We start from the raw sequence: 22,693 nt of genomic DNA, 5'->3' as shown, positions 1-22,693 counted from the left end.
TCTTGTGGTTAGCTGACCTGTTTATTCTGTGCACTGCATGGTCTGTCTCCGTTCCCACATCGCAGTAATTCTCAACTTCCTTCCTATCTCCCTTCTATGCTTGATCCAGCTTCCTCCCCCTTCTCAGACCTTCTTCTGTAACATGCCCAATTCACCACTGTTTGCCCCCCCGGGGCTGACCTGGCACCACAGCCAACTAACTGATCAACATGCACAACCAGTATTCAGGAAAATCCCAGCAGGCCAGACCCATCCATTCCTCACCTTCTGGTGTGCCAAACAAATATGACATGTTAGTTCAGAATACTGAATATCTTTGAGATTTCCATCCTTCTGCTCCCACAGATGGGCAATGCCTACCACAACCACACACAGTTCACAAGCCTGAAGGAGAGGGATGGAAAGAGATGAGAGAGGAAATGTGATTACCTGACAGGCCATGCCATTCTGTTAAGACTTATTTCCTTAAGACATTTCTTTAAAACAGAAGTATGTGATTCTGGAATGGGAGGCTAATGGTAATTAAGCACAGGGAAGGGAGAAGCTAAGTTGCAACAGGTAGACCCATTCAGTAATTCTGATTTGAACGTTCCAGTTCACCGTGTTAGAACTAGTTTTATATAACATAAAAAACCTCATTCACTTTATTAGCTGCCTACGCCAAACACACATAAAACAATAAAGAAAATAAAAACCTTCTTTTCTCTGCTTTCCCTGCTGAATGCTTGTGCTTCAACAACACCGCTCACTTTTACTATGGGTCTTAACCCATTCGCTTTGGGAATGAACCGGAGCTTTGATGCCATAGGAACATATTTTTTTTGACGGACAGCTTCAATCTCCTCTGAAGATAAAGCACGTAGATGTACTTTGGCAAAATGGTTTCTAAAATACAAACACACATTTAGTGGTAGAACATTAAAACATTTGATCTCTTTATAACTGAAGCAAAATATTTTTCTAAGAAGACAATTACAAATCCTAACCTCTGCAGAAAGTGACATGGAAATCTGAATTTCAGAACAACTTCACAGTATCTTAATGACAACGTAATGCAGTAATAAGAGAGTACACATTTCTGCTTGATGCAAATTAAAATAATTTAAAAAAAAAATCTTAATACAAATGAAAATTTAAGCACAGATTAGCCGAGTATATTTGAACATTATGAACTATTTTTTATGCAAGACAACAGGAAGTTGGATATTTCTCATGGTTTCAGAAGCTTGAAAGACATTAACAAAGTTGAATAGAACCTCCTGAAAACTATAAGAAAGATCCAGGGAAGGACTTACACTCTTTAATGGGCTGTTCTACTCCCAACATTTAGGGGACCTACTACTTGTTAAAAGTTAGAGTGAACTGAGATACTAGGGTACATATACAACACAAGGGCATTCAGGAATCCAGTAACACAAAGAACTGATACGATGGGCAGGTGTCAGCTAAAGTGAACAGCAGAAAATAATGAAGGCTCCTAAATCACAGGTTCTGAGCTCCCTAAGTTCACCTTACCAAAAAATGTGTTTCCCCCCCAGGCACCCCCTTAGGATTTACAGTTCAGCACACCTCAGCCCAAATCAATACTTTCCCATGCAAAGAGGCAGGAAAAGGAGGTGGAGCAAAAGCCCTTGCTTTTACTTAAGATGTATCATTAAAAGTGCCCTACCTGCAAGGTAAAAGACCTGGATTAATGTCTTGCACTGCTCGTACTGTTCAGAAGGACAAAATGTGCCATTCCAAAAAGCCCTACAGCCTACTGGTTAGGATACTCCCCTGGGAAGCGACAATTCAAATCCCCACAAAAGAAGGGACACAAATCTAAACTTGCATGCCGATTTTACACACCCCACACGAACCAATAGTCTGGTTTAGCAAAAAGAGGCCACACTATCATAAAAGGTAGTGGATGGATGGTGGAAACCTGGTAAATATGCCCTGGAAGACACCTGAGAAGCCAAGCATGCAGGTAAGAGAGGCACATGAATACTTCTGTTCTGTATGCCAACACAACTCCCATAACCAGCTAATGAACCAGCTGCTTGGGACTGTCAGGGCCGAGTGACACAGTGTATGACACCCAGAAGGTACAGAGGCATCCAGGGCCGGCAGGCTGAGCTATTACTGAGTGCTTTGAGGATTTATATTCATTTGGAATTAAATTCCTGGTACAGATGCTGCCCAAAGTAAAGCAGAAAGGACAGGAGATTCCTTTTCCACAGCTAGAGATTGCTATTATTTATTATGGCTTAAATTCTTTCCTGAAACCATAAAAGTTCATCGTATACTATAGTATTAGGTAGATCACCAAGACCAAGAAGTCCAGTTCAACAGAAACAACTGAATGATCAAATCTTCATCCCTTTACAGTTCACATTTAAGAGTGGAGGAAACAGAAAACCTCAACCACTCTATAAAAAAATATTACTTCCTTTGAAAGTGAAGACAAAGGCCAATTATTGGCAGCTGTAGAACTGGATGTCATTTTGCCTGCAGCAACATTCATTACGTATTTCATGGGATTTACAGCAGTGCCGATGATTTTGCATAGGCACTAAACCAGTGGCCACTGAACCACCCTGCTCTCCTTTGCACACTCACAATGCTGTTATGCACCAGAACTTGGAGGAAGTTGAGTGGATGGTCCTGCTGTCTTTTGACATTTCAAAACAATCTGGTGGGGGAGATTCGGAACTTCTGCAGCCTTTTCAATCCTCAGCAGCCACTGTGTGTGGCAAGGGTGAGGAGGATGCAGTCCTTAGGAGAACAGGTGCTGTCACCACAACATTGGGTACATTATTTGTAAAACATAACTTTGCATTCTGTGGGCCATGTAACTCGAAGCAACTGTATCATGAAACACTGAATTTTCCTTAGTAAGTACTGGTTCTAATTTGGGGTATGAACTCTGGCATAGTTTCAAAAATGAATAGGAAGTTGCCTGTGTGCAACGACCAGCGCACTCTCACCTCCACCCACACAGCAAGACAAACATACAGATTCAGGTCCCCTCTCAGAACCGTAGTTTGTACCCTAGAGTGGGATTCTGCACAGGAAGATCGACTCATACGGACAGTCCTTCAGGATGGGGATTTACTCCCTAATGGCAATGCAGTGCAATGGCAAGCTCATGAGTAAAGTCCAAGTTCACTCAGTCCAGCCTGTTCTAGCCATTCTCTTCCTCCCAAAGGAGGATGCAAAAGAACTGGAAAGGCATCAGTGGCTACACTTGGCTGTGAACACCTTCCTGCAAGCCAGCTCAGAGCAATCGCCCTGAGCAGCTCCAGCTGAGGAGGAGAACCAGGACAACCACAGAACAGTCATCAGGGCAACAAGTGAAGCCACCAGATACTCTTCCTCCAGGGAAGATGGAAGCAGCTTAACAGCCTTTGGCATTGATTCACCAACAGTGCCTGAAAACCTGGCTGGTTAAGAGAAGATGGTGCCTGGAGAGCCTTAAAAGGGCTGAGGCAGCCCTAAACAGCTGTTTCCCAATATCTCTAACCCCCCATTTCTCTCCTCCTGTGTGAAGTAGGCAGCTTGCCACCTGTATGAACGTAGTAAACTGGATTAGTAGGAAACCTCATGTTACACTGCACACCCAAAAACGCAGTGCTGAAAGCCCCAGACTTGTGAGTGAAGCTCAAGTGCAGCTGCTGGGATCAGATTAAAAGTCCATATAGCTGTGTATCTTGTAGTCAACAGCAAACACTCTGTCCTTCCAGCACGCCCTTGGCAAGCACGCAGCATACTTCCTTGGGATGCTTCCCCAGCTCCCAGTAATCTGCAGCTCAGGGACTTCCTGCACAGAGGGAAAATATGTGGGGAGGAAATCAAAAGAAATGGGATCAGCCCAGATTAGGGTTTTATGAGTTCAGAGCACCCAGTCCTTATACGTTGGGTTTTTCTAGGAAACTGGGGATAGGAATAAAAGGGCTAAAACCAAAAATATTTGTCTTCTTTTAATCACATACCCCACTAAAACCAACGTTATATCTAATATGTAAAAATTAGCACTTGATGATACTTTATGCCAAAAGTAGCCTTTGAAGTACATTAAAACTACATAAAACACTAATTGCAACACTAAGCCTGTTAGTTTGAAGACAAGACAAACAGAATATGTGGGACTGAAAATTATATTCTACTACTACTATTTAAATTGCATATTCTGTGCTACAACTGCAAACAGGATTGAGGCCCCATTAAGCACAAACACATATGCAGAAGAGCTGCATATGGAGATACCAATGTTAAAATGGGGGAGCAGCAGGGCAGGAGGGGAAAAAAATCACACACATAACACTGCAGACCAACAGACCACTGGCAATGCAAGAGGTTCACCATATAAAACGGCTATTAAAACACAAGACATCAAGTATGCTCATTTTGCACAGTTCCAAAGCACTCTCAGATACCAACAATTTATAATGAATACCCAAAAGATGTGGACTGTGGTGATGTGTGCACAATACTATTAATTAAAATCACCTTCATGTCTTTTCTATTTTCTCACTTAATTGCTTAAAATTTGATCTTAAATAATTCCCTAACTTGAATACATGCATGCATTTTTTAAGACCAGAAAAGCAGAACGGAATTCCATAGCCGCACTAAAAAAGAAGCTGCAGCTTTTAAATTCCTCAACCTTCAAAAAAAACCCCAAACCAAACCAACCAACAAACCGCAAGGCTACTGTGCGAATAGAGTATTACAACATTTCAGTAGAGAGGTTTTTTTTCTTAAATGAAAGCAGCTAAAGCAAATTGAGTATTTTTTAAATTAACTTTGCCAAGGCTACTCTGGGATTCTGTCACTACACGTTACTCATCGTTAAAAGGTGACTTACCAAAACAAAATCCTCTTCAAAATGGATTTTATTATTGCCAAGGTTTCTCTTCTCCTACCATACAATTCTAAATTCGCACAAGTTTACTCACACAAAATACTTCTGAATATATAAGCTGCACATACTACAATCACAGGTTGAATTTTCTTTTGGGAAATTAAGCAAATAAAAGGAGGATAAATGGGAAATAAATTAAAGCAGACTTATAACTTTACACTACAAAACATGAGATTTCCACATATTCCATTAATGTTTGATTAGTCTTCTAATGTTACCTAATTCCAATGTTCTGTAACTTGCCCCAGATAAGCTTTCGGTAGTAGAAAAGCATGTTTTTCTGGAACATGGTCTCGGTGATATAGAAAAATGATCTGAGCAGCTCAACAACATAGGTATCCATCAGCCAGTATAGGAATTTAGCCAAAAGTTCTTCACGGAAACAATGTTCATAGGCAGGAACAAAGTGATCACCTTCAATAAACAATTCAAAGGTAGTTATAATAAATATCAACTATTTATATTAGTAAAGAAACAGAACATACAAACAAAAAACACATAACAGTCTTTTCTTAGCTTGAGGTTAATGGAAAGAAAAAAGCAAATATAAGCAATTGCACAGATGCCGCTCCAAATTTTCACAGGCATTAAATAACGTGACCCAAGCTTGAAGTACAAACATAGAAACTATTGCAGTGACAAACTGACATACAGGATACCAATACATGCCACTAGTAGCCCAAAGACTTACTTTCTTCCCCAACACTGATTGTGCAAGATCTTTAACGCACAAAGGTGTTATTGTGAGGGGAAAGGTAAAATGGAAATAAGTCTACTACAATATAAAACTTAAAAAAAAAATGCAGAAGAATGAAAATACTTAGGTATACTGTAAAAATAACAGGGGAAAACTGGGCTGACTTGGGAATGAGAATGTTCTTCAGATTTCCCAATTTCACAAACATTATTTTCAGGGTTAGGCTTTATTTCAGACATCCTATCTAAAACTTACTGCTATGGTAAAAAAAACCAAAAAAACAAAAAACCAAAAAAAACCCCAAGCACCCTAAGTCCATCAGCACTTATAATACTTAAATGGCACAAAAATTATGAACCCAGAACATTCCTAGCTACTGCCAAATTTAAGGCCACATAGATTTGTAGTGATGTCTAAATACAGGTAAGCGGGTAAAGAATAAAACCCTGTGCTACAATACTGTATTTTTGCCAACTTCTAATAATACTCCCTGGAATTAAATTTAAGAGTAGAAGTTAGCAAAATACAACACGATAATCTGAAGAAGATATACAGAAATATTAGTTTAGTTGCATAGCACAAATCATGATTACGGCACAAATGTGTTAAAAACAGCTTAATTTTGACAAAACAGAGCTGAGGCTTAAAACCGAAACTTATAAAATGGAAGTAAGTCTCCAGTTCTCTACCCTGTTTGTTTTTTGTGTGCTTCAGGGCGGTGACATTTTCATGTATTTACAGCACCTAAGAAAAGACTACCATAAAGAGATAAAACAGTGTTCACTTCAACTGAAGCCAGGTAACATCAATGAAAAAAGCCCATGACTGTTAGAAAACTCTGTAACTGAAGAGTTGCAATACACAAATTAAATCAGGACGCTGTTAAGTGCCTGTCCTGGAACTAGATCATTTGTTTTCTAAGTTCTTGACAACAGATGCAAATGACTACAATTCAGGGAACTGACAAAAAACCACTACTACTACTTTTGGAGAAAAAAAACAAACCACCTACAGTGCGGCAAAGCAATTAAATGTGTATTTAAACTTCAAGCACAAGGGAGTAGTGACATGAAAATCAAAATCAAGCCTAAGTGTTGCTTTTCCTGGAATAAGGTCAGAGAATGAGAGGGTATTACATTTTTCTAAGATAGTATGTTCCAAATGACTATGAACCAAATGTATATTTTACAATAAAAACCCTTTAAAATATTTAACTTGTCAGCATTTTGAAAAGCATGCTTTTGAGCCATAGTTTCTGAATAAAAAAATCAATCTATTTTGCTAGAATTAACAGTTTCTCACGGAAAGTGTAACCTCCCCTATTTTTGACATCAGTTCTCAAACATCAGAATTTTTATTTTCCTGCTACATTACAAAGGACCTGTAGTAATTTCAGAATCTTACTGCACCTTTTAAAAATGAATACCATTTTCAGCTCACCTTACTAGGTAAGAATGAATACTGCAAACATAGCGGTTAAGGAAGCGCAATCCATTGTATAGATGGAGAATGGAAGCACAGAAAAATGACAACATGCACTAGATCCTACAGCAATCAGCCACAGAACCACAGCTTCAGCCTAGATTGGAGTCCCAGGATAGTGTCTGAAGAAAGACTTCTTCAGGGAAGCAAGATCTACATATCATCCTCTGGAAAGAGGACCCAACGGAAGGGATTTGTATAGAATTTGGAGAAATCAGCTGCTGCCATCACAACAACTTTCAGCCAGGGACCACTCGGTCTGGTGACCTCTGCACCACCAACTACCCAGCGCCAAGCAGTGCTCAGGAAGGGTCTCTTGTTCCTACAGAAGGGCTCTAGAAACGTGACAGATGGTAGGCAACCCCCGTATCACAGGGGTCCCATACTCGTGCCTTTCTCACAGGGTTGATGTGAGGAGGGGAAAAAGACCACACTGTGGGATGAAGGTTCACTCCCACAGGAGAAGAACACATGCCACTACAAGCGTCTTGATTTGCCTTTAGTTCTTTCTGAAGGCTTATGGTAACCCACCGGCAGGCTGCAGCTGCTCCTTTACGTGCTTAGGTCATACTTCAATGAATTTTCAGAGTTATTGCAATTTGGAGGGTAGGGGTAGAAGGGAAGGAGTTTTGCTGAAAGGCCCAGGTTCTGAATTCATGTTTATGAAAATGTCATCCTATTAAACAGAAAAAGCCTGAATGAAAACGATGAAAACTTAAGTTTTGGAAGGAAGACAGGCTTAAGTGTTCTTCCACCATCAAACACTAGGTCTGCTCTCTCAGCTATGAGTCTTACCAAAGAACTCTGAAAGCACATTCAATACCCTCCCCTTCCCACCTTAAACGTGAACAGCACTCATCTGACACCCCCACCACTTAGTTCTTTAGTGTAAGAAGTACCTTTGACTAGACGAAGCCACATGCAGTCATTCACTCTCATCTTCCACATCAACTCCTGCAACGAAAGCTTAGCAAACTTCCCCAAGGAAATGAATGCTTTCACATTTTTTAAGAACCGGCACTTGTTATGGTTTGAACCCCAAAGCTCAGCGGGGATGACCCGCTCCAGGCACTCCCTCACAAAGATGTACACCTGCCAGTGGCTGCTGTGCTGCTTGAGGAGATCCCCGAGGGATGAATCACACACCTCTCCCGAGTTTTGCTCCTCACTCTGCGACTCCCCACGCACAGATTTTGCAAGAGGAGCACACAAGTTGTCTGGCCCATCAGTGTGACCAGATTTGCATCTGCTGCTTGTCACACACTTAGTAGGCTCTTTCCCAAACTGTTCTGCTTGCTTGTGAAACTCTGCTTCCCCAGGCAAAGCTGCCTGATGAGGCAGCTCAGTTTTTCTCACACTGCTTTCAGATATCCAAACAGGGCAATTTTTTTTCAAAAGAACTAAGTAAGGGCACTTTCCATGGTTCTTTAACAGTTTCTGAAATGTGTGTCTCATTTGCCAGTAGCGTTTGGGCAACCTCTTCTTTCTCCAGCTGCGATGTGGCAGACTCTGGTTGTGCTTTTGCTCCAACAGATTTTGGCTTAAGAATATAGTTTCTATAAGCCGTCTTCCACCTCCCTGACAGCCCTGCAAGCGATTCAATAAAAATGATTTAGGAAAACATTCTTGGAAACTCCTGTGAGAATACAGAAGCAGCTTTCTGTCAATGTACACTGCAGAACGCAGGAGCGTATTTGGTAGCTTCTTTGCCAAATGAGCTAGGGGACTTTCCCGCCTTCTGCATTTTGAAGAAATACCCTCCATGGGTTTGATTTGTACAGAATCCAACTGAGATTCATAAATATGCATCTTTATTCCTTTCCTATGGGATTCTGCTTGCATTTCAATGCTGGACTTTAAAGGTTCATTACTCTGAACTCCTCGCAGAAAAGCGCTTTCACCTGCCACAAACTTCTTGCCATCACGAGATGTGTGAACTAAAGAAGGACCAGACATATCACTGTTACTTCTTTCAGAAATGTGCTTTTTTTTAATGAGACTTACAGAATGTGATGCCACATACCCAGTTTCGTATCTCTTGGAACTACTTTGGTTTACATCAGGACTGAGATTACAAGCCTTTTCCTCTCTTGCTCTCTCCTCTACTTTTGATCTCTTAGCTGGAACTTCAAGTTGTTCCCTATCCAGCTTCCTTTTTAAAGATGGTGCCATAGCTGACAAACATAAACTGGAGCTACTCTGTTTTTCCAGATGTTCAGTACCCATTCTGATCTGTTTGCTTGCTTTAGAAACAGCTTTTGCAGAATACTGGTAACGGGACACTAAGCTTTGTGTCTTGTTAGTTTTTTTATTTCCCATCCTGGAGACATTAGCTTCAAGTCTTTGCCTGCATTTCCACCAATGCGACTTAGAAAGATACTGTCTATGAAACATAAGCCTTTTCTGCATATAGTCAAGCAAGCTACTACGTTTATGCTTTGAAAACCTTTGTTTAACAAACACCGGGGATGAGTCTACATTATGTGAAATAAGTTCATAAACTGGTTGCCCACAAACCTGGTAACAATTACTAGGGGGAACCAGCATAAAGATTGCACAGTGTTCCAATAAATACATCATCACATCATCCCCTATCCTGCTCAGCAGTGTTTCCCAGAGGCTGCTGATGCGAATCGTTTCTGTTGCAGTATTGGGTAGGTAGCTGTATATATTTGAAGACGGCATGATTTGGAAATGAGAACTGTTTTCATCCAGTAAGGAGTATCCATATGCGAGGACATTCTTCTTTCTTTTTTCACACAATCTCTGAACAACTCTTGTGATGACTTCACTCTGACTAGATAACTGAAGAAAGAAAAAAGAAAATTAGCTTTTATCACCAACTCTTCCATAAACCACACTTTTTTAATAAACAGATATGCATTATGCACAGTCCTAGACATCAGCTTTCAAAGCAATATTAATAATTCACAAGTGTCATACGCAAAAAAAAAGACTTTCAACTATATCACAAGATGTTTACATGCAGCAACACAGGCCTACAACTTCAAGGAAGTCTTTTTAACGTCTGCCCTTTTGATCCTGGTTTTCAGGCCCAGGAAACACCATACACTACTTCCCTCGGCTCCCTCAGCAACCGGGACTCCAAGGCCTTCAGGTCACTCTGCCCGTAGATACGTGCTCCTCGTAAGATACGTGCTCACACAGGCTCTAACCTCCAGGGAACTAACACTGATTTTCTTGAGGCCTCCATTTCCTTTTACGTAAAAAGCCAAGTTCAACTAAACGACTCGGTTCACAATTCTAAAGCCCACTCAACAAGCTCGCAAAGTTTGTTTCCTACCGTAGCAGTTTTGCTCACGCATGCAGTAGCTCCGAGAGAAAAACAGGCTTTCCCCTCTGAAAATTTTCTTCTGCTTAAACACCGACCTGCAAGCGGGTTTCCCCCCTCTATCCGCTCAAGGGTGGGAAGTGGCTTTTCTCATTTCCAGTTGCTCCCCGGCCACATTTGGGTTTGCTCACTCCCACCCCACAGGGCAAGCAGGGGGCCCGGGAACCTTTTGTGTGATCTGACCCCCCACCCGCTGGCACCGGGACTGTGCGCGCCCACCTCCCAGGAGAGGCTGGGGGTGGGAAGACGATCCCCCCTCGCTCCCCGCCGGCTAGACCCGACAGCCGAGGAGGCCGGAGGGGGCTGGCGGGGCCCGGCGGGGCGGCCCGGCCGGCGGCAGCCACGAGGGGCGAAGGGCCGCCGTCCCCACATGGAGGACGGAAGCGCGCTGCCACCCGCCCGGTGGTTCCCTGCGCCGCCTCCGCGGCCCCCCAGGGCCGGCAGCGGCCCTTCGCCGTTCCCGCCGGCCAACGGGGAAGCCCCGGGGGGGGAAAGGGGGGCTCGCCCGGGCCCCCCGGCAGGGAGCTGCGGCCGCCCCGGGCCCGGCGCAGGTGCGAGCCGGCGGCCACCCACTGGCGCCCGGCCTCCTCCTACCTGCTGGAAGGTGAAGGGCCGGGGGATGGCGCGGGCCCCGCGGGGGACGCACACCACGCACTGCCCCACGAAGGACCGGTAGCAGGGGGCGTCGTCGCCCCGCAGCACCTCGGCCTCCCCGGCGCCGCTCTCCCGCAGCCGCCGGATGAAGGTCTCCAGCGGGGCGGCCTCGGCGTAGCAGCCACGCAGGGCGGCCAACACCGCGGCGAAGGGCTCCGCGCCCGCCATGTTGTGGAGATGGAGCACGCCGCCACCTGGAGCGGCCCCGCGATGCGCTCCGCTCCGCTCCCCTCCCCTCCCCTCCCCTCCCGCACCGCTACGCGCCCCCGCCGCCGGGCAACAGGGAGCTGCTGTTTAAAATAAATAAATAAATAAATGAAATTTAAAAAAAAAAAAAAAAAAGAAAGAAAGAAAACGCCCTCGCAAAATTGTGCCCCGGCCGCAGTGTTCGGGCGCCGCCGGGCCCCAACGTGGCCGCGGTGAGGCGAGGCGGGGCGGGGCGGGGCGGGGCGGAGGCCGCTGTCCAGCTCCGGGGCTCCTTCCCGCCGCCGGCGCCCTGGGGTGAGGCCGCGGGCCCGGGCCCGGGCTGGGGCTGGGGCGGGCGGCGAAGGGTCGGCTGCGGCGCCTGCGAGGCGGGGAACTGGCAGTGGCTCCCGCAGGTGTGTGTCACGGCTTCTGAGCAGACATGTAGGCTTTTATTTGCAGACGGCTTTGTAGCATCTTTTCGGTGGGTGATGCGTGCTGTGTGTTTTCAGGATGCCTGGGATGGCGTGAACTGCAGACAAGAAAGATGTTGCAGAGGTTTTTAAGTGAGTCTTACTAGTTTATTAAAGTCGATTTCCTCTGGAAGAAACTGGGAAGATTCCCTTCCAAGGAACCACTTTTTGGATCAGCACTCCACAGAGGATCTGTCTGAAATGTAGAAGAGGTTATGGTGGAGATGAACAGAGCAAACCCTAAAATTAACCAACTGGCTGGTCCTGGGTTTCTCATCAAACTCGTGAATGAGAAAAACAAATTGCTTATGGTAGTGTGTAACCTCCTACTCAAAAATTTTCTTGGTATCTTGGGCTGGAGCACCTCCCCTGTGAAGACAGGCTGAGAGAGTTGGGGTTGTTCAGCCTGGAGAAGAGAAGGCTCTGGGGAGACCTTATAGCAGCCTTCCAGTACTTAAAGGGGACCTGCAGGAAAGATGGGGAGGGACTCTTTATCAGGGAGTGTAGTGATAGGACGGGGATAACGGTTTTAAACTGAAAGAGGGTAGATTTAGATCAGATGGAAGAAATTCTTTCCTGTGAGGGTGGTGAGACACTGGAACAGGTTGCCCAGAGAGGCTGTGGCTGCCCCCTCCCTGGAAGTGTTCCAGGCCAGGTTGGACGGGGCTTTGAGCAACCTGGTCTAGTGGAAGGTGCCCCTGTCCATGGCAGGGGGCTTGGAACTAGATGATCTTTAAGGTCCCTCCCAACCCAAACCATTCAATGATTCCATCTGAAGACTTCATGGTAGCAAACTTGATGACAGACTGTAAAAGGGATTACAATGGAATTCTGGAGAACTGTAGGTCTCTAAACCTGATGTTTATTACAGGCAAATTAGTGGAAATAGCAGAAGGTAGGATTAGGAAATGCTAGGAGAAATACAAGTTGCTTAGTCAACATTACACCCATAAAAGGGAGTCCTGCCTTAGATAACTCTTTCAGTTCTATGAAGAGTTGGAAAGACATGAAAATCATGGTGATCTCTTTGATATATTCTACTTGAATTTCCAAAAATCTTTGCAAGGAAGTGTTATCAATTAAAAGAAAAATAAAATGGAAAGTGCTGATAAAGATATATTATTGTTAAAAGATGAGAGGTAGAGGTAGGGATAAATGGTCAGTTCTTTCAACGGAGGAAGGTCCCCACCAGAGTTCCACATTAGTTGGCACTGTGTAACTTTCATAAATGACCCAGAAGTACTGTGGATAAGCAGTAAGTGGCAAGATTTGCTGATGGGATGAAGTTATTCAAAGCAGCAAAGACACAAGCAGACTAGAAAATTGCAGAACTTTACAAGACTGAGTGTTTGAGCAATTACATGGCAAATGAAATTTAATGCCGATAAATCAAGTATGGCACAGAGGTGAAACACATTCCTAGCTTCATATATAAAATGATGGGTTCTAAGCCGATTAGTACCACTCAGGAGTGAGACCCCAAAGTTATATGAAGCAAATAGGCATTGTGCTCAGCAAGAGTCAAAATCATATGTTAAGAATTATTGGTGAATTAATAAAGAGGACATCATTATGCCATTGCATAAATTCATGGTTTGCCTACACCTTGAGTGCAGTTCTGGTCCCTGCATCTCAAAAAGGATGTACTAGAATTAGAAAAGGTTCAGAGAGGGACAATCAAATGTATGGGACGTTCCTGTATGAGCAATGACATGGTAGGCTGGAACTGGAAATGAGATAACATGGTGGGGAAGGGGAAATGCTGCATGCCATGATCCATCTCCTGATGCAGTTGGATGTGTGCCCTGAGGCCTGGCAGTCTTACAGGTCACTCAAAACGTGCTCCAAAGGTGTGGATCACCAAGTTCCCTCCAAATCCAACTCTCCTGCTCCAGCTGCTCTGTCCTGCTGATCTCTCACATGCAGTCACAGCAAAAGACTGGGGGTTTGACTACCAAGATGTGTCTGCTGGTAAGGCTGGACTCCTGGCCCAGAGGGCTGTAGGTGTTAAAGATTAAGAAGAGAGGAGGATGTGGCATGCCACATGGCATAAATTCAACAAATCCAGGACCTTGAAGTAAAGGTCCAGGCAAGATGGAGTCAGCACTCTACCAGGGATGTTGGTGAGGTGACTGTCTTCTAGCTAGGCTTCCCAGTTGTATTTCTGTGAGTCTCCTGCAGGAACATTGTCATTCTCTCCTTCTCAAAGATTAGAGAGTACCTCATCTTTGTGAGGAATCATCCAACAGCTCCCATCGTGGAGGTGGTTTTTTTTAGGTGTGTCTCTAGGTGAAGGGAGACGTTAGTGGCCCTGTGGCCAGGGACAGTCCTGTCCCTGGTAGTGGTGATGCCATGCAGCAAGTAGTTCTCACAAGTGGCAGGGACAGAGGTATAGAAGTTGTGGGCCTGCTGAGACGGAGCAATGTGTGCCTTCCCTTCCTCGTGTAAAGCCTTTACGGACTAGGGAGTGAGGTCAGCATCCCATCACTCAGTGAGGACTGGCCTACTTTCCTTCTAAAACAATGAGTCTCTTCCAGGGAGCAAAGCAGCTCCTCTGACATCAGCATGGCTGAGGAGTCAACTCCTTGGCACCTTATGGCCTTCAAGTTGAGGCATTCCTACATCACTCCCAGTTCAGATTGTCTGCTTGCTAGACTCCTTTATCCCTTGGCACAGATAGGCACCAGCTGGCACTCCCAAAGAGGGAGAGTGGTAAGACCAGAACCTCAGCCATGCCATAAAAGAAATATTGCACTGTCACTGCATACAGAAGGGCAGGGGATTTGGAGATGGGGCTGGACTCATCAGCATCTGCAGCTAGGGGAGACATAAGGTTGATGCCCTTGGTCTGACCACTGGTGGGTCTATTTTGCATGTATTTCTCCCCTCTCCCCATTGCTCCAAAGGTGACAGCACCCTCAAGGGAGAATCCAATGGCGATGTCTAATGCAGCTAGGCATGTGGCAAACACAAGGTTCACCATTTCCTGTGAGGAATGTGTTCAGGAAGAAAGGAAGAGGAGGAGGAGGCGAAGGAGGCAGAGAAAGGGGTTAATTAATCTTGAAAATGACAACCGGACCCCTGACTGCACCCCTGACTGCAACAGTGGAGTCCTCCTCAGCAGCCAGTGGGTTGACACTGGAGAAAGCAAGGGCATGAGGGTGAGGAGGACCATCTGAGTCTTAATATTTAGGGTCTTCTTGAAGAGGTGGACATTGGTCTATGCCTTTCTATCAGTGGGTCTTCCTTGGGAGGTGAAGCCCCAGGACCAGTGTACAAGGAAGCAGTTAGATTGTGGTGGTAGTGAAGGTCATGCCCATAGCTGAGAACATGCCAGTTGCAGGTGAGGTTGCAACTACTTGTCCCTAGCTCTGGTGGTGACAGATACATATTCTCAAAGCTGACTGACGGGCTCATTGCAGATGGTTGGGTTGTAGGTGTTGCTGCAGGCTGAATTTCTGAAGAGGTCTCTTGACCCTTTCTACCAACTGTTGGTAAGTCCCTACCTGTGCCTCTTGCCGATGCCTTCTTGGTGGCAATGACCACAGCAATGGTGGAATGGGAGAGGGGGGTTGCTGTGGCCAGGCTAACAGGGGTCTCTTTCCTCCTGTTTCTTTTCACAGGTACCACATGGTTTTCTGTATGTCTACTATAGGGCTGCGAAGAGAATTCAGGAGGAAGAAGGGGAGTGAAGTGACATGGAAAAGGAGTAAAATTATTCTTTTAGAAGAATTCCTTTCTTTAGGGAAAAGAACAGAATCACAGAGTCATAGAATAGCTGAGGCTGGAAAAGATCTATGGAGGTGTGTAGTCCTCAAAGCAGGGTCACTTAGAGCAGATTGCTCCATACCATGTCTAATCAGGTTTTTAATATTCCCAAGGATGGAGACTTTACAACCTTTCCGGGCAACCTGGTCTAGTGCCAATTTTACATTGACTCCCTAAAATTTTTATTTACTCAATACTTTACACCTTACTGGGTTATTTTTTTACTATGTGATTGCAGAGTCTGTAGTAATAAAAGGTTAATCAAAGTTTTTTCATGTTTAAGTGGAATTTCCTGTATTTTAATTTGTGCCCATTGCCTCTTGTCCTGTCACTGGATACTACTGAGAAGAGTTTGGATCTATCTTGTTTACATCAGCTATATATCCCCACTGAGCCTTTACTTCTTGGGGCTAAACAATCCCAGCTGCCTCAGCATCTCCTCCTCATATGTCAGATACTCCAGCTCCTTAACTGTTTTAGTGGCCCTTAGTGACAAGTTCACTGGGCTCACTACACTATATCCATGTCATTCTTGTACTGGGAACCCAGATCTGGATGAATAATGAAGTCACTGTTCTCAGCAAAATTTATGCTTCAAGGCAGACTTAATCTTATCCACATCCTGCTTTACAACCAGTTTCTGTAAAAAGGAGTTACCCTGGGAATGGATGATGATAGTGCAGTGGTAAAAAAAGTGCCATTTTTATGATCCAACAGTGAAGTGAAAGGAAATAAGATGTTATGTTTAGGTCTAGCTTCAGTAATGACTATTTAAAGATGGAAGCTTACTGAAAATGTATCTCTCTTTTTAAAGCTCCCTTTGAAAAGACTGAAAGGAAACTTATGAGCAGTGTCACAAGAAGAAGAAAGTATGGTGTCTTTCAAAAACCTGAAGCTGCGTTCAAACAGAAAAGTAAAAAACTAATAAAACAATATCAGAATAGTTTGATGAATAACTTTCCAAAGCAGACATCAGAAGTCTGTAATGTAGAGAAGGAACACTTAGGGCAATTATGGCAATACTGAGAAAATTACATAAGGAATTTGAGGGGGATCCTGTGTCAAATCTTTGCACACAGCATGATCTGTCTCAAGCTCAAGTACTACAGATTATGTTGTTCAATAAAGAGAGAAGAAAAAAATGTTAAAAAAATCAGTGAGTGTCTGAGATCAGATGGTATTTACCAGTGAGGTTAAAGGAACTCAGTGACTGAACAACTACTTATATCATGCCAGAACAGTTCAATAACACAACCCATGAGAATATGTAACATGACACCAAGGATCCCAAAGGAGATCATGGGGGCTACCCAGCAGTAAGTCTGAGGACTCTGCTGCAGAAGTTGACTAACTCCATAGCAGATAATGGATTTAGTGGACACATCGCTAACTATGACGTATTGGAGGAGTCAACATTACATTTGCTGAGGATGAAGTTATATGGTCTGGGATATCCCTTTGGTCAGTTCAGGTCAGCTGTCCCAGCTGTGTCCCTTCCCAACTTCTTGCCCACCCCAGTCTACTCACTGTGGGGGAAGAGCAGGAAAAAAAGCTTAGCAGTAGCCAAAACATTGGTGTGTTGTCAACACTGTTAGTCACAGATCCAAAGCACAGCACCATAAAGGCTGCTATGATAAAAGGTAACTCTGTCCTGGCAGACCCAGTACAGTTTATCAGAGTAAGACCCCTTAATGATCCATCACATCCATCAGTCTGAATCATCACGGACTAGGGGATCTTCAACCCAAGACTGGCTGATCTTAGTCCCAGTCTCACCCTGAGGCTGCTGCTTGAGCTACATCCATACAGTCATATGCTGTTAATCAAGGATGTCCCTCCAGTTTAACCAGCCACTCAGTGTAATCCCTTGTTAGGGCATCCATCACCTGTCAAGGCTTTTATCTGCTGTGGAATGAAGCCTCTTGTGACAGTGACTTGCTTTCTTCTCCGCTGGGCTGCATCTGCATCCTTGATTTTCTTTACAGTGGTCTTTGAAACTGGAGGTGCTATTGGTTTCTCTGGCTGGCTTCCTAAGTTACAGAGCTCATTTTGCAGCGGGGCATGTGCTGTGGGGGAACAAGCCCTTTCTAGCACTATTATTATTACAGTTACCAGACTTACATGGGTTTGTCTCTTCCCATGTGCGTCCAACTCAATCCTCTGGATCGGGACTCTCCCTGAGAGTTGCAGTGGTCCCTTCTCCACCTTTTAACTGCTTTTTCTAGGCCACTGTGTGTCTCACACTGTGTGTGATGGTCCCTGAATGGCATGTCTCTCTTCTCACACCAGCCTTTCTATTTGCTTCAACTTCTCTCTACTTGCCTGTTGCTCCTTAAAACAGATTTTTAGCCCTTCCTTCTCCTCCTCCATTTGCCTCCTCAAACTCATGGTCTTCAGTGCATCAGACACACCCTGTGCCGGTCAAACTTTGAACTTTCCTCTTTAGTTCTGTTTAATCAATGTTCAGTGCTGCTTTTCACCCCTCAGTCCCAATATTTCCTCCACAAACTCTTTGATCCTTTTCTCAGTCTCTTGGCTGACAGCCAGCCATGCCCAAGTGCATCATACTTTGCTCTTCCTCACATTTCACACTGCCTTTCAGTATTAGAGACTTCGAGGGGAAATTAATTTTCTGTGTGTGCTGGTTTTGGCTGGATTAGAGTTATATTTCTTCATAGTAGTTGGTATGAGACTATGTTTTGGATTTGTGCTGAAAATAGTATTGGTAACACACTAATCTTCTAGTTACTGTGGAGCAGTGCTTACACAGCCTTTTCTGCTCCTCAGGCTGCCCCACCAGCAAGTAGGCTGGGGGTGCACAAGGAGTTGGGAGGGGACACAGCCAGGACAGCTGACCCCAACTCACCAAAGGGATATTCCAAACTGTATGATGACATGATCAGCAATAAAACTGGGGGGGAGGTTGGGGGGGGGGGGGGGGGGGGAGCGGGCAGGGGGGCGGCGCTGCTTGGGGACTGCCAGGGCATCAGTCAGTTGGTGGTGAGCAATTGTTTTAATTTGCATCACTTGTCTTTCTTGGGTTTTACTCTCCTCTCCCCTTTTCATTAATGTTTTTCTTACAATTTTATTTTTTAAATTATTATTTCATTTTAATTAGTAAACTGTTTTTATCTCAACCCACGAGTTTCTTACTCACTTTGACCCTCCCAAATCTCTCCCAGTCCCACGAGGGAGGGGGAGTGACTGAGCGGCTGTGTGGTGCTTAGTTGCTAGTCAAGGTTAAACTACGACACCATGGGTTCAGTCCCTACTGAATTACTACTTTCTGGAAGCTCACAGGGTGCTGACATGCAGATAAGACTCATAAATTTTGAGACCACCACACAAACTTACTCGGTCTGGCACAGATCTCTTCATAGCCCAGGTGTGGTTTGTCTAGTTGCTCTCAGACTTTGACTGCTACTTTAGTGCTGAAGATGCTTTCATTATCCACCAGTGTGCATCTAAATTTACTCTGCTGAAGTGCAGCGTCCGTGACCTTGTTACACGGGAAAGGTAGAGCAGAAAATATGTGCACAGTTGGCTCCCTAAAATTTTTATTTACTTAATACTTTACACCTCATGGGTTATTTTTTTACAGAGTCTGCAGTAGTAAAAGGTTAATCCAAAAGCAGTGCTCTTCCTGTACTGAAAGGGGTGGGGAATCTGCTGGCAATGTAGAGGTGGTGTTGCTCAGGAGTGTAGGCTGCTCAACTGCCCAATGTTAAGCAAGTCCTGCCCCTGTGGCAGTGGGATGAGAGTCCACGTGCCCTAAACCTTAGTAGTGTCCAGAAATGGTCCAGTGGTAGAAAAGCTCTGCATACTGAAGAATTTAATTCTGCTCCTATAAACAAAGCACTTTTCTTAGCATTTACCCTTGGCATTGGCGAACCTAGGTGTTACTATCTCACTTTGAAGATGGTCCATTTGGATAAGAAATTTTCAGCTTGACCCTTTTAAAAAGAGGTGGGAGTTGGCAAGAGAAGGGAATATCCTTTCAACTCTCTGCCGAGTCCTTTGTAGCTCTGCCTCAGTACTGCAATGTCAGGATACATTCCCAAGAATGAACTATGGAACTACATTTAACCTGGGAAAAAGATGCTGGGGAAGAGTAATCTGAAAGAAGCAAAATATATGATCTTGCTGGTAGCTGAATGTAAGAACAGTTCCTTCAGTTGGTCAAATCTTCAGCAGAATGAAATACCTGTTTTGTGTATGAACTAAATTAGCCTTTGTCACTGAGAGACTTTCAGTCAAAGACTCTGCTTCCTTTAGAAATGCAGAGATCAGCAGAAAAGAGCAGCTTTTTAAAAAACATTACTGCGGACTGAGAATGGCTGTAGTTGATTAGTAGGAGAAGACCCCAGACCTTTTGGAATTCCTAGGATAGAAAACCAGAAAGTCTAAGGTACTTCTTTGGCACTCCAGCTAGAGGTATTTATAACCAAACATTTAAAACCACAGCATAACCAAAGAATGCTTTCTTCTTTTTCCCCTCTCCCATCACCAAAAGGGGTGAAGGTCCTTCTGTTCCCCTTTTTGTAAGCTACTTCTTGAAATTCTAATTCTGTGAAGTGACAGATTGAAAAAAGCAGTAGTGAAGGACATGGATGCTCACAGAGCCTTGTATCTTCAAGTCTGCATTTTGAACTGCTGTTCAGTGGAGGTTTTTGACAACAAACCAACAGATTCATAATGTACTGCAATCCTTGCACATCTGGCATAGCTAAAGAGGATCAGAGGTAGCCTGTATGAGGCTGCAGAGAATGCTTACTGTGTTCCAAGGATAACGGAGTCAAGGTCTGTGACTGGGATTTTTTCAGATTGCACAGTCCTTTGGCACCAATCTTCTGAAATCCCCAAGTTTACGAAAATCTGAGCCAGCAGCTTCTTGGTTCAAGGCTTTTTGTTTTGGTGTTTTTTTTTTTTTGTTTTTTTGTTTTTCTCCTATGTATCTTTGTAACAACTTCTGGGATGGCAGAGAGGGTGAGGCTAACCAGCTTTTTCTCAAGCAAGATGATGAAGGGTTTGTTGGCTTTACCAAATGAAACACTACTTATTCCCTTCTGTTCTCATGGTCAGCACTGGGCAAATGAAACACCTGCTTATGATATTGACAGAAGAGCACATGTAGCAAGAGCTGAGAATTTCAGTATAGGAAATGTAAATTGCTAAATCCAGTTGGAAAAGTATACTCCAGTAGATCCTGGTGAAGTCAGGCTATACTCCAGTAGATCCTGTGGAAGTCAGTCCAAGCGAGGTATCTATGACAACTCTTTGAGATGAAGCTTGCAGGTGATGCAGATGGGAGGTTGCAGGGCAGCAAGGAGGCAAAATGTGCTGGATAGCTGCTGCTGGCTGGCCGTCAGCCAGGCATGGAGTGTGGCGCGGCACTAAGTCGGAGCTGTGCCAGGCCTGGTGTTCTGAATGGAGTGAAGAGCGTAGCTGCGATGCCTAAATATATGCTCAAAGGCTCTTGCTTCAGTGGCCAGCCAGTTAGCTGGACCAGAGCATGCAGATGAACCATGGCAATGAAGCATCTACCTAGCTTCAGGCTGCTCAACACAGACTAACCTGCTAGAGACTGCTAGAGGCAATTAATGCTTAAGAAAAATGTTCAGTGACCTCTTCAAAGTCCAAAATAAGAGTAAGATAGCCCAGGTGTGCAAGACTAGAAGGAGGACCAATCATCGAAAAGGCAACCATCAAAGAGCTCTGTCTTAAGATAATAAGGATTGTGGAGCTGTGAATGACTAAGGAGAATATTAGGGGCCAGAAACTGAGAGGCTGGTACATACTATACCCAAAACAGCTTGCAAGAAGATTTATGGGTACCATATGGTATGGATTAAAAGAACAGAGTACTGCTAAACAGGAAGTTGGGGCGAGAAGCTATCCTGTTCTTTTAACCAAACATGGGCATAAAATATGAGCCAGAATTCCCCAGTGTTAGCGTGTTTCTTTTTTCAGCCTAAAGATTTTTTGTTCCTTTTGGTGCAGGTATACTCATCAGGGTGGTGGTGGGGGTAAGATGAAAAATAAGAAAGACAAGACAGGATCTTTGGGGACCCAATATTAAAAAGACCAGCAAGAAATAGAATTGCATAAAGGAAAAGCTGGAGCAAACCGATTAGCTCCAGATATTCTTAAGGAGGAGCAGTGGTATTTAACACGGATGAAAACATGGGAGACATCAGTTCCCCCTCTGTACTAAGAGGAAATGATTAAATGTGTCTGTAACCACTGGAAAGGTGCATTGCTCCTCAGATACAGAACAAAACCTCTCCTAGTGTAAGAGCGGAAGCAGTCAGAGACTGTAACTGGGCATCTGGGAAAGCTGGGCTCTTTCTGGCTTTATTTCTCAACCTCTAGAGCTAGATTTATTCACTCTGAGAGTTCCACACAGGACTATCAGGAAAGCCCGGTTAGTCTGTAAGGGAGGGAAGATGCTGCGCTGGTACTGTATAGCCTCCTGAGGTCCCTTCCTACCTGCATTGGTTTAGATCTTATGATATTGAAAAACTGTAAGCTGTGATGTAAAGACCAGCATTACTGTTAAATTAGCACGTTTCACTTCTTCAACATGAGATTTATCCTCTGACAGAAAAACTGGAAAATGTAATGTTTGCAGACAAACTACAGAATTATCTGTCTTAATGCTTCTGACGTCAAGCTGTAGATGCTGCAGCTGACAGTTACTGGAGTGTAATGCCGTGTTAAAAGGGAACATATAATGGTGCTGAGTCTACACGTCAGCAATGTGCAGTGACAGAAGCAGAGCAGAGCAAACTTCTTGAGCTCCGCTGGTAAGAGAAAAACTGTCTGTGTTGCCGCCCATTCTGTAGTTCAGTTATAGCCCTGTGGCTCAGGGAGAAGAGCCATTAAGGGCAGGAGGTCACCTCTTGGAGAACTGAGGCAGCAGCAGGTGAGGAGGAACAGGGAATAGCAGGGTGTGGAACTGGAACTGTGTGGCAGTGCAGCACGGCCTCCCTGACACAGCCAAGAGGTGCTGAGCCACTGGCCACGTATGCCCCCAGAAAGAGTCAAGTCAGCTGCCCTTCTTCACTTCTGCCCTCAGAGAATCATGACTGCTATGCTATTATGCACCAGTAAGTGCTGCGCAAGCGTCTTCCAGAAACATATGATGATTTTCCAAATTAACTCTAAAACAGCTCCAC

At 44.4% G+C, this 22,693-nt stretch overlaps 1 protein-coding gene across 1 annotated transcript in view; it reads right to left on the bottom strand.

Moving 5' to 3' along the window:
• TERT (telomerase reverse transcriptase) overlaps positions 1-11,684 on the bottom strand; it is a 36,238-nt gene extending 24,554 nt beyond the window's left edge. The window contains exons 1-4 of the mRNA XM_074824409.1: positions 11,032-11,684; positions 7,985-9,890; positions 5,125-5,320; positions 696-885 (exon numbers count right to left, since the gene is read on the bottom strand). Of these exons, the coding sequence (XP_074680510.1) occupies positions 696-885; positions 5,125-5,320; positions 7,985-9,890; positions 11,032-11,259 (2,520 nt within the window). The 5' untranslated portion in view covers positions 11,260-11,684. The remainder of the gene's footprint in view (positions 1-695; positions 886-5,124; positions 5,321-7,984; positions 9,891-11,031) is intronic.
• Positions 11,685-22,693: the final 11,009 nt, after the last annotated feature.

This window comes from Strix aluco, chromosome 1, assembly GCF_031877795.1.
Source record: "Strix aluco isolate bStrAlu1 chromosome 1, bStrAlu1.hap1, whole genome shotgun sequence".
Classification (NCBI taxonomy): Eukaryota; Metazoa; Chordata; class Aves; order Strigiformes; family Strigidae; genus Strix; species Strix aluco.
The sequence above is the reverse complement of the archived record's forward strand: the minus strand, read 5'-3'. Positions and strand labels throughout refer to the sequence as shown.